Source organism: Lithobates pipiens, unplaced genomic scaffold (genome assembly GCF_037356315.1).
Source record: "Lithobates pipiens isolate NorthernLeopardFrog02 unplaced genomic scaffold, aLitPip1_a1.2 Scaffold_24, whole genome shotgun sequence".
In the NCBI taxonomy this organism is placed as follows: Eukaryota; Metazoa; Chordata; class Amphibia; order Anura; family Ranidae; genus Lithobates; species Lithobates pipiens.
Window position 1 is genome coordinate 15,770,260 of NW_027507786.1, and position 13,091 is coordinate 15,783,350.

The 13,091-nt window shown below is 37.4% G+C and overlaps 1 protein-coding gene across 1 annotated transcript in view; it reads right to left on the reverse strand.

The window, feature by feature from the left end:
• Positions 1–10,780: 10,780 nt before the first annotated feature.
• LOC143929572 (vomeronasal type-2 receptor 26-like) overlaps positions 10,781–13,091 on the reverse strand; it is a 35,905-nt gene continuing 33,594 nt past the window's right edge. Inside the window, exons 5-6 of the mRNA XM_077453451.1 lie at positions 11,907–12,030; positions 10,781–11,701 (exon numbers count right to left, since the gene is read on the reverse strand). Of these exons, the coding sequence (XP_077309577.1) occupies positions 10,794–11,701; positions 11,907–12,030 (1,032 nt within the window). The 3' untranslated portion in view covers positions 10,781–10,793. The remainder of the gene's footprint in view (positions 11,702–11,906; positions 12,031–13,091) is intronic.

Below are 13,091 nucleotides of genomic sequence, written 5' to 3' on the forward strand. Positions count from 1 at the left end.
TGGCCTCCTATTGGCCTCGCCTATTGCAAATAGTTGAGAAATTGGGCGATTAATTGTATGGCTAAAAAGTGATCATTATATCAGAAGGCCGATTACTGTTTTCTTTTGTCTTTTTCACCTTCATATCCAGTGTCTGTACTGTCAACTGAGATACTGTTTTTTTCTCATACGAATGTACTATTGTTAATTTGTAATAAAAAAAATTTGAAAGTAAAAAAAGTGCAAGTGCTATTAAAGTCGCAAAAGATGAAATTCAGTGCCAAATTAGGTAAAGACTTCCAAGATGTACTCTTCATACATGCAACACCACCACCACTGTGGAATTGGAGGAGGCTTACCAGAAGGCTTGGACTTAGCTAGACATATGCCCCCCAAGTCATGTATGCTTATGGATGGAATTTGACCCAATGAATGTAGGTAGTCCACCGACTCAGCTCACACCGTAACATCAATTTGGCAAAGGTATGTAGTTCTCCAATAAAGGATGACGTGGTGATATCATATATAGAACCATAAAAATAGGAATCCAACATAGCGTAATATTGTCATGAAAAATTGCTTTAATATAAAAGGCGAATAAAAAAACACTCACAGTTTGAGGGTATCAAAACAGCATATATAAAGGTGTATGCAAGTGATGTCTGCAAAGGAGTCCACCCAGCACATTTCGACTAAGGAGTCATCATCTGGGGTGTGGACCCCCCTCCCAGCATCGCTTATAAATGAATGGTGACCCACAAAATCGTTCAGGGCGCCAAGATGCTTCCGCCTAATGTCACTTCCGGTTGTAAACAGGAAGTACATAACTCTTATGAGCCATTTTTTAAAAAGTCAAAAATTCCTTTTCGGTACCTGCCTCTAAGTAAATTTTATATATTCGGGTGTGTTGGTCTAAGGAATATATCTAATTAAGGCTTTCTGGATGTAAGTATACTCCCACTGCAATCCCCCTATGTTTGGGTTAACCAAGCCTCACTTCCCAGGCGCTGACGGCCAGTAAGCTGTCGTCAGTCAAGCCTCACAATGAAAACGAGGCTTGGCTGTACTAACTTCCAGTTTGCGTCTGTGTTTCAAGCCTCAATCTGAAAAAGAGGCTCGGCTGATAAACATCCAGCGCCAACACTGTTCACATCTAGAACGTTGGTGGCCAATCATGAAAGTGAGGCATGGCTTCAATGTCATTCAGTGTAACTTATCACTAGTACACCCATAACATGGATCTATTGCCCAAACATACCAGTAAACTGAATGTAATGCCAAAAACAACCCAGCCGTCACTCCAATAGACAAAAAATTCTATTAAACAAAATAAATTAAAGATTGAAAAGAAAATAATACTAAAGAGAAAGACTATAAATAGAAAAAAATATATAAATAGAAAATAAAAATTTGGTACGATAAAGGATAATTAAAGAGTGAAATGAAATTAAAAATAAAATAGAATAAAGTAAAAATAATAATAAATGTACAAATAAAAATAAATATGAAAATAGAAGTACAATACAAATAAAAATAACCAAAATAAAAATAGTAAATTAACAATAGTAAAAAAAATAAAAATGAAAGAATAAAAAATAAAAATAATAATAAATGTATAAATAAATCTGAAAATAGCGGTACAATAAAAATAACAATAACCAAAATAAAAATAGTAAATTAACAATAGTAAAAAAATAAAAATGAAAGAATAAAAAAAAAATGTAAAAAAATATATAAAAAAAAAAAAAAAAAATATATATATATATATATATATATATATATATATATATATATATATATATATATATATATTTTTTTTTTTTAAATTATAAAAAGAAATAAAAATGAAAAAGTGTCTGAAATACAACTACAATAAGGAAAAAATGAAAATAGAAGAAAAAATGTGTGTCACAAAATAAAAGATGCATAAGAAAATAATAATAGAAGGAAAAATGAATAGGAGTTCCGCTGGGTGCCTGGACACACATCAGATAACAGCTGGTTAATATCCAATAAGAATAAAGAGATTGTTTTATAAGTGAATCCCAACCTGAGGGGGGGATAATTACACCTATATAACATTAGTAGAAATATCTAGATATCCCATATACCTAGCTGCAGGTTGTATTGGCTACATAATGGATGGGGTCATCATGTACAATCTATTGAGTATTTAGTATAAATTAAAATATACTTAAAAATTCAACAAACCTTGTAGTTTACAGTTTAAAAACAAAAATGTTGTGCGACCTAGAGAATAGTGCATCTAGTTTAATTATGCCTACTACACCATTCGTGAGAGTTCTCCCTTATGGCTTATAAATCAACCTCACAATGTTGGATGTAATACCACTATTGACTTATAATAGCCAGCTCAACATCTATCAACCCCCCTTTTAATCTATTAATACCTTGTGGGTGATGAGTTTTAAATAAGTACATCCAGAAAGTTTCCAGCCTAGACACACCTCTAATAGAAGCTCCTCCCCTCCATGGTGCAATATGCTTATCTATGATAAGAAACTGAGTCCCAGTTGGGTCACGATTGTGACACTGTCGGTAATGTCGTGGGGCCGTATGTTTGGTGCTACCTTGTTTTATCAAGTTAATGTGTTCAGAAACCCTTGTGGTAAAAGATCTTATAGTGTGGCCAACATACTGCTTGACACAAGGGCAGATCAGCATGTACACCACATTCGTTTTGGCGCAAGTACAAAATTGTTTGGTACTATAAGTGCGGCCTGTGTTAGTCGATTTAAATTCTTTTGTGATTTTGTGCCCACATGTATTGTAGTGACACACGAGGCACCTTTTACATGGAAAGTAACCTGTCGAGTTATGAAAAAAGGACGGCCTAATGGGGGGGTTTATAATAGAGGGTGCTATTTTGCTTTTAAGCGCAGGTAGACCTCTATAAACAACCTTAGGTCTTTCTGGAATAATAGAACCCAGAATCCTATAATTTCTTAAAATATTCCAATGTTTCACAAAAATATCATTTATTTGTTTGTGTTGTGTTGAAAATTTTGTGAGAAAAGACCATTTAAAACTCTTTGTTCCTCATTCCGAGGCCTTTCAACTAACTATTGGTAGTGGCCAATATTTGTAACTTCCGCTAGAACCCTGTCTACATCACCCTGATTATACCCTTTTTCTAGAAATCTCGATCTGACGACATCAGTCTGTGCTCTAAAAGTCTATACCTCTGTATAATTACAGCAAAGCTGCAAGAATTGGCTTTTTGGGATAGAGTTCAGCCATACCTTGTGATGGCAACTATCGACAGGTATGAAGCCGTTTCTGTCCGTAGGTTTTAAATAAGTACTAAATTTAAACACCTGTCCAGCCTTTTCTACCTCTAGATCCAGAAAATTAATTCTGAGTGGGCTGGATTAAAATGATAACGAGATTCCCCGATCATTTATGTTAAGGGTTGAAATTTTTTTTTCCAGTAATTCCAAAGTACCGGCCCATAGGAGGAGGACGATGTCTATATACCTAATCCACAGCTTCAACTGAGGGCAGTCTAAAGCATAGACAATGTCCTCCTCCCAATTGGCCATTAACAAGTTGGCCAGGCTGGGGGAAAATTTTGCCACCATCGCCACTCCTTTTACTTGTAAGTAGAAGAGGCCATCAAACCAGAAATAATTTCGCTGTGTAGCGAACTCCAATAACTCTTGAATCATGGTACAACCATTTCAATGAAGCTGGTGTTAAGCTCCTAAATTTCCTGATATCTAGGAAACAAGATCGTCTTAATGTCCTAGACTGGGAAATCAAGGAGCTTAAGGATGGTTTATTGAAATTCAAAAACTCAGTGGAATATAATTCCCTGTCCTCCAATCTTCAGGCTCATCTGATTAAGAAGGACAAGGACCAAAAAAAGTGAAAAAACATAAAAAATATACAAGAGATGTAGGAGATTACAGGGTGGGTAAAGTGTTTAGGTGGGAATACTCCATGGCGGGCATGACAGCTACGCAGTCTGGTGATACGCCAGCCATGGAGGCCAATGCACCCTGTACCAGCAATGGAACTACAGGCGAACCACCATCCCTACCTAAACCAATAATAAACAAAAATCATTCCACGAGTACGGCTTCTCAATCCCAAGGAGGATGGTCATATAATATCCATACTCCTAGGAACACCCAAAGAGTTAGAGGTAACAATAAAAGAGGGAGAGGAGTGAGAAAATATAGTAGTCCCTATCGGGACAACTATTACCAATATGAGAGAAATACACCACAATATAGGGAGTCTCCGGCTAGACATTACGATCAACAAAATAGCCGGTCCTCTCAAAATAATCATCCTCAGATTTCAACCTTTAATCAATACTCTCCCCTTTCCGATCCAGTTAATCCAAACGTCTACCCATACCCCAAGGTTGATTATAACCAGCCTCCTTATGATTATCAACAATCATACTCCAACCCACAGCCCAATCAGGGTTTTCACGAGGACCCACAGGGCCAAAAAAGAGGCCCTGTACAAAAAGAGGATCCAGAGGAAGGAGGAGGTTCCAGAAGTGAAAAGAGAAGGTGAACTTGACTCAAAACGAAAAGGTTGTTTTAAACAAGGGTTTAAAGTTTGCACCTCTATGGGGGCTGAGTAAATTCGATACCTTCATGGATGTGCATAAATACATTAGAAAGGTGGACATACAAAGATACATAATTTCTAATCCCACTAGAAACATTGCTACTATGTCGGGAATTGTACATTCCGAGTTATCTAATCCCTCGCTTTTCAATCCTCCCACTACACTTGCCCCGTCTCTCAGTATGTTCAGAGACCTAGTTTTGAAAGATCTCGCCCAGTTACCGACTAGACGGATCTGTAGTTCTCTGCCGGCGGATGGCCTGAAGTCCCTGTGTGATAACAGGAACTTGGTCATACGACCGGCTGATAAGGGTGGTTGAATTGTCTTATTAGACAAAGCTGACTATATAGGAGAGCTGAATAACATTCTGAGCGATCGTACTACCTATTTAGAATTACCCAATGACCCAACAAAAAAATACAAGAGGGAATTAATCAATTTAATCTGCAAAGGTTTTGATTTGTTGATTTTAAATTACAAAGAAAAATCATTCTTAGTCCTTGTAGCTCCCCGGATCCCAATCATATATTATTTTCCCAAAATTCACAAAAGCACTTCACATACCCCTGGACACTCTATTATAAGTGGCATCGACTCCATAACCTCCAGAAATATATCGATTTTTTCCACGAACCACTTGTAAAAAAAACTCCATCATTTATAAAAGATACTAAGGACATGATTAATCGGCTGTCCAAGTTCAAGATAGAAGATGATCTCTTTCTTGTTACAGCGGATGTCACCTTCTTGTATACCTGCATCCCTCATTCCAGAGGGATGGAAGCTGTGGAATATTTTTTGAGGAGGGAACCTTTAACTTTAATTCCAACCCAAATAAATTATATTCTGGAGTTATTGGAGTTTGCTATGCAACTAAATTATTTCTGGTTCGATGGCCGCTTCTACTTACAAGTGAAAGGAGTGGCGATGGGGGCAAAATTTTCCCCCAGCCTGGCCAACTTGTTTATGGCCAAGTGGAAGGAGGACGTCATCTATGCTTTAGACTGCCCTCAGTTGAAGCTGTGGATTAGGTATATAGACAACGTCCTCCTCCTATGGGCCGGTACTTTGGAATTACTGGAATACACATGGGCGCAAAATCACAAAAGAATTTAAATCGACCATCACAGGCCACACTTATAGTATCAAACAATTTTGTACTTGCGCCAAAATGAATGTGGTGTACATGCTGAGCTGCCCTTGTGACAAGCAGTATGTGGGCTGCACTATAAGATCTTTTACCACGAAGGTTTCCAAACACATTAACTTAATAAAACAAGGTAGCACCAAACATATGGCCCCACGACATTACCAACAGTGTCACGATCGTGACCCAACTGGGACTCAGTTTCTTATCATAGATAAGTATATTGCACCATGGAGGGGAGGAGCCTCTATTAGAGGTGTGTCTAGGCTGGAAACTTTCTGGATCTACAAATTGCAAACTCATCACACACAAGGTATTAATACCAAATGGGATATCAATTCTTTCATTAACAGATCCTAATGGAGATAAACTGTAGAATATTTGAATGATTTTTCTTTTTTTTTACAGATATTTTTATATCTTATATTTTATTTTTATACTTATGGGTTTATCTATTGAATAAGGTTGATAAGCTTTACCCTCCCTTTGACCTAATATATAGGGTAATGTCAAAAAAAGGGGGGTTGATAGATGTTGAGCTGGCTATTATAAGTCAATAGTGGTAATACATCCAACATCGTGAGGTTGGTTTATAAGCCATAAGGGATAACTCTCACTAATGGTGTAGTATGCATAATAAAAAAAAATGTGCTATTCTCTAGGTCGCACAACTTTTTCATTTTTAAACTGTAAACTACAAGGATTGTTGAATTTTTAAGTATATTTTAATTTATACTAAACACTCAATAGATTGTACATGATGACTCCATTCGTTATGTAGCCAATACAACCCGCAGCTAGGTATATGGGATATCTAGATATTTCTACTAATGTTATATAGGTGTAATTATCCCCCCTCAGGTTGGGATTCACCTATAAAACAATCTCTTTATTCTTATTGGATATTAAAGCGCCATCTTGGGTATGGGAATCAGGAAATGGAGCCTTTCGGCTTCATTTCCCGGTTCCCTACTGCGCAATGAGGACGGTCCCCGCTGCCTCTGGGATCTGTGTGTTTCCCAGCAGGCAGCGGGGCACTTGCGGAAGGGGGCGGGCACTTGCGGAAAGGGGCGTAATGTACGCCCCTTTCCGCAGAGAGCTAGCCTGGAAGTGGGTGCAGTTACCTGGATTATCCAGGTAACTGCACCCCCCTCCCCCCTGAAAGGTGCCAATTGTGGCGCCGGAGGGGGGGGAGGAATCCGATGAGCGGAAGGTCCATTTTAGGGTGGACATCCGCTTTAACCAGTTGTTATCTGATGTTTGTCCAGGCACCCAGCGGAACTCCTATTCATCTTTCCATTTTCCTCTTCTATTATATTTTCTTATGCATTTTTTATTCTGTGACACACATTTTTTCTTCCCTCCCCATCTTGACCTATGATTTAGATGGGAAGATTGATCCCTTCTGTCTTATATGATAAGAGGACTTCTTTCATAATCTGATAAACTGATTTTTGCCCATTTTTTCAGTATTTGTACCATACAGCTCTATTTTTTCTGACATATAGCTGTGTGTATATTGTACAGAGCTTTGCATATTTATTACTTTTTGCAGTTTTTCTCACAATAAGAGTTAGACCTCTTCTTTAACATGGATTATTTGTTTCTATTCACTTTTTACACGTCATTGTGTTTTTCACTTTAGCACTAAATTTTTTGTTTCACATTTATTTCAACTTTGTTTGAGTGTTAGCTGCTGATTTTATCATAGTAGCGCAGTGTTTCCTTTTTCCACTAGAAAAGTAATTGTGGCCCATTGCCCTTCTCCAAGAATTTCAACTTGAGCATTGAGGTCTCATGAAGAAAGTCATGCCTGTCAGTACAGTTCCTTTTTATTCTCAAAAATTGACTTTTGAGAACCAATTTTAAGCAGGCTGAGTGGTGACAACTATTGGTAATAATGAGAATTATGATCTGTCTCTTTAAAAAAAGAAATTTTAATATTCAGATCTAAAAAATGAATTTTTGAATTTACTAAACTTGTATTTCAGAATTATGCCTCTATCATTAAGATTGAGCTCAGTCAAATAGGAATTAAGCAACTCTAAGTCGCCACCCCAAAGGAAGAGGACGTTGTCTATATAGTGTCTCCACAGAACCAACTCTGCTCTGGGATTCTTATAGATGACATCCTCCTGCCATTTGGCCATAAAGAAATTTGCCATGGATGGAGCAAGTTTAGCCCCCATGGCCACCCCCCTATTCTGCAAATAATAAATGCCCTCAAACCAAAAGTAATTATGGCCCATTGTGTAATCTAAAAGTTTCAACAGGAATTTCCATTGGCGCCTTTTAAGGTCACCCAAGCGTAGATAATAATCCACTGCCTCTCGGTCTTGTTGATGTGAGATGATGGTATATAGGGAAGATACGTCAATGTTTATATTAAGATTATCTAAGCATTCTATTGTCTGATTGTAGAGCTGCACCATTCACTATATCTATTATTTTGCAAACCCTGCATATTGTGTTAGGAGCTATTTTTTTTAATGATTAATAAACTTTTGATGATTTTAACCCTTAAGATCCCAGCGCAAAAAGTGTATTTTTCTATACCTTATTTGATATGAAATGTTCTTTATTTCTTCATAACTATATTAATCTTTCTAACCGTTTCTGGTCGAAATGTTCACCTTGTTTCCACTCCTTAGGTCACCTAAGGATAGAATTATTGGTTAGTTACTATGTTACTAGTTATCATATGAATATTTGTAGGCTCCAAGCCACGCAGTTTTATTTTGCTTACTATGTCATACTATGTCTTTTACTTTTTTGCCCTTGCTGGCATACTATTCCTGATTCAAAAATTGTATGCTTTTGTGTGAAAATGTAATAAATATATATATATATACGTAAAAAAAGATGCCTTTCCAACATGGTGGCTTTAGTTGCTCATAGGGCTCTAGCAAAGTTCTGAAAGGTAACCTTTGTAATCTCTGTCCTGTCTGTCCCCAAAAAAACTCTCCATCACTAAATGAAAGGCCCTTCCCATCATGCGTACTCCATGCAAGGGTCAGTATTCTGTAGAGTTCCCTTTAGTACTCAGAGCACTAATACAGTCATGCGACTCCTCTGTTACTCTGTGTACCTTGCACAGTCTTGTCCAGCATTATTCATCCTGTCATGCATGTTTCATTACAAATTAAATATGCGATTTTGGACAGTCAAAGCCAAATAGTGATGGGCTGAACACCATCCAGTTTGGTTTGCACCAGAAATCCCAAATGGAGAAAAAGTTCAGACCCGAGCCACAAACTCTAGTAACGTCTATGGGTTGCGAACCTGAAAAAATCAAATGTCCCCATTCTTAAGGCTTATATGCAAGTTTTTGGCCATAGAAAAGGCCACGAGTGACATGTATCAATGCAAACATTTTTATTTTTAAAGATTGTTTTTAAAGGAGCAGTGATTTTAATGATGCTTAAAGTGAAACAATAACAATTGAAAATTCTTTTAACCACAATACCAGGCACTTTCGCCCCTTGCTTCCCATGACAATTTTCAGCTTTCAGCGCTGTCACAATTTGAATGACAATTGCGCCGTCATGCAACACTGTACCCAAACTAAATTTTTATAATTTTCTTCCCACAAATAGAGCTTTCTTTTGGTGGTATTTAATCACTACTGGGGTTTTTATTTTTTGCTAAACAAACTAAAAACAATTACATTTTTGAGAAGAAAACATTTTTTCTTTGTTTCGGTTATAAAATTTTGTTTTCTCCTTCACTGACGGGCACTGATGAGCAGTGGCCACACTTCGCAATATGTAATGAATTACTTTATTGGGTTACCAGTGTGAGAGAAAATGTGGAAGAACAAATATCACTCTCTATGACAAGCATGCAAGTGAGGGTTTGGATGGCTTATAACAAGACTAGTTTGCGCCCAGAGACTGATCACATTAATCACCTCCTTGCAGGTGGACAAACGGACAAGGAGAGGGCCACAGACAAAACCCAGGATGCTGAAATGAGGAGCAGTAGCACTAGATACCCCTGACACTATCATGTTGTACCTTCATTAAATGTAACCATATTGCTTCACTTAGAAGCGCCTATCATCTCTTAGTTGTGACATGACACTACTTGTATATCAAGTCATCACTTGTATAACAAGTCGAAATGTATTTAAAAATTTAGCTTGTCTTGTAAAACGCTCTCAAACCAAGTTACTCTCAAACCAAGGTCTTACTGGTATGTGCAAACCTTACAATATATATATTGCTGGTCTCAACAAAACAAACATGCAAAAAGCATGTAGCTCCACCCCCAGTGTATTTCACCACACCCATCATGACTTACTCACGGGGAAATGGGATGTCTATGCCTGTATATATTGTCATTGGGAATGAAGGCCTAATAATCACTACTTTTCTGTTGAATAACTCTGCTATCATGCATAGTAATAGAATAAGAGTCTCTCCCACCTAGGCTGCTATAAGGATGGGATTGCCTCTCTTCAGACACTCCGCCTATAATTGAAACTTAGGGCTTAGCTTTACAGAGGGAAAGAGGAGTGAGGAGGATTGTACTCTGACTTGCTTGCTTCGTATAATTCAGTAAAACCGATTGGCTACTTGTATTTCTTCCCCCTCTCCCAGTCGGACATCTGCAGTCAGGGGACCAAAAGAGGTCAAAACGACATCACATTCGGATACTTACACTTCTAGCATTTGAAAAAATACATTTAATGATGTATTATTGATTACAGAGATGCAATAATTTGTGTCTTTCATATCTGTGTGGAGTTCACACTTTAGGTTTTATGGTACCAGTACAAATGTCTGGTTTTATGGCTGTGTGTTTGTTTCTTTGTTTTTGTGGTTTTTAATGATTTGGAAGCATGCATATCTGGATGATTGGATTCTTTATTAAGTATTTAAATTTAGTTGACATGCTGTATATTTGATTTTTTTTTTGCTTTTGAATAATGTTCTCTTACACTATAAGTAGGATTTAAAATGTTATATTACTTTTTTCAATTTTGCCAAATCAAAAACTGATGTATCATTTGCATAACTTTCCACATTTTGTCATGCCTTAAAATAAAAGAGTTTTTTATATATTTCCTTTACTGTGCAGATAGCCTTTTGTATTCAGTTCCGGCCTACAGAGAATTATAAAGCATTTTGTAAGAAATATACAGTATAAGAGACCATTATTGGAAATCAGTATGGCGAATATCTCCACAGCCACCGTGTATTTCCCTTTGGTGCTCAGATAGGCCGGGATCATGGCAATCCAGACACTGCAGAACACCAGCATGCTGAAGGTGATGTATTTGGCTTCATTAAAACTGTCCGGTAATGTCCTGGCAAAAAAAGCTATAATAAAACTGACAGCAGCCAGGATCCCCATATAACCCAGGACAGAGTAGAACCCGATAACTGACCCTTCATTACACTGAATGATGATCTTCTCCTGGTAGGAGTGTGTGCCCAATTCCGGGAAGGGAGGAGAGATGGACAACCAACTAACACAGATTATAACCTGAACAGAAGAACAAGCTAAGACTATACAGGTGGGCAGTTTTACTCCAATCCATTTCCTCCACATGCTGTTGGGTTTGGTGGCTTTGAAGGCAATGCAAACCTTAATAGTCTTGGCCAATACAGAAGATACGGCTATTGTAAAGAGAATTCCAAAAGAAATTTGGCGTAACAAGCAGGTTACATCCACAGGACGACCCAGGAAGAGGAACACACAGAGGAAACCCAACATGATGGAGACCAGGAGGACAAAGCTGAGGCTCTTGTTATTGGCTTTCACAACTGGTGTGTCCTGGTGGAAAATAAAAATGACGAGTACTAGAAGAGTCTTCCCAAAACACAACAGTGAGAAGACTATAAATACTAGTGAGAGCGTGTCATCAGTGAAGGAAAGAAATTCTACTTCCTTGGGATTACAGCGAGTTTTGTTCTCATTTGGCCATTCATGGTCGGGGCATTTCATGCAGTTTCCACTATCTGGAAAATGAAATAAAATCAATGAACACTGTGATCACTTACAGGATATCTTGTTTGGTTTATATATATTAATATAATCAAATATTAATGTGTGTCAACATATCAAATCAGCTAAGTTGTTTATTTGTAGGTTACCTTTTTAGCGTTCTTTAGAGACAATACATACAATAAGAGCATACCCACAGTAATATTTCATGGCCATTACCTGTAATATTTGATATTTCTCCATATGAACACAGGACACAGCTATGACAACACGGAGACACAGCGAAGCCGGGAACTTTCCGGTATCCTGGGAGACAACTTATTGAGCACTGAGATTTTGGAACCTAACAGAAAGCAACATGTTGTATGTTATACAGTATATATTTTATATTGGTTTTAGAAAAACAAGTTTTCAAATGTATAATTGACACTTTACAAGAGATGTAATCTCATCTCTATCCTACGTTATCAGATGAAATCTCTTCTCCTATGGAGAGCAATTATTGTGCTGAGATTCTTCAACTTGGAAACCATCTGTTGACTGTGTACTTCAACAACGCTTTTTATTTTTATTTTAATCTTATTAACACAAATTCTAAAACCTTTTTTTTTTCTGATTAGTAAATGACCAAATGAATGTGTATGATTTTTTTTTTTTTTTGAACATCAAGTTATGCTTACATCAGTAACTAGATTTTAAAAGCCAACTTTTTGTCTTACATACTTGACTTCAGCTAATCATTTTTCAAAATGTTACATATTTCATGCCTGAATGAACTTGATTCATGAAATTATTTGTTCAGTAAGGAGATGACAACATAATATTATTTGTGTTTTTATAAGGTGAGACTGTCTTTACGTTTTATTTCTTAAGACAGAACTTCTGGACGCCCATCAGAAAGTACCTGTGATGTTATTATTGGAACCCAAACACAAGCTATGGCAAGGTGCAGTGCAGATGTACTTATTGCCACCACATATCTCTCCTGGCATAGCTTTGTGCACCATAAACAACTACACATTGGCATTATAAATCAGACCCCAAATAACTTACCTCTCCTTACATGACAAATTAGATCTAAAATCATTTCTGGCTTCCTTACAAACCTGGATGATCTCAGAGTAAACGGCTCTCTAGAAAGTGAGAATGAAATTGCCTTTCAATCAGTGGGGATGGAAGGAGGCTTTAGAAATGGCCGTCATCTGTTATGCCCCGTACACACGATCGGAAATTCGGCCAGCAAAAGTCCTAAGAGAGCTCATGGTTGTAAAATGCGACCACGTGTATGCTCCATCGGACTTTTGCTGGCCGAATTCCCACCAGCAAACGATTGAGAGCAGGTTCTCTATTTTTTGGTCGGAAAAAGTTTGGATCGAAATTCCTATCGTCTGTACAAATTCTGAC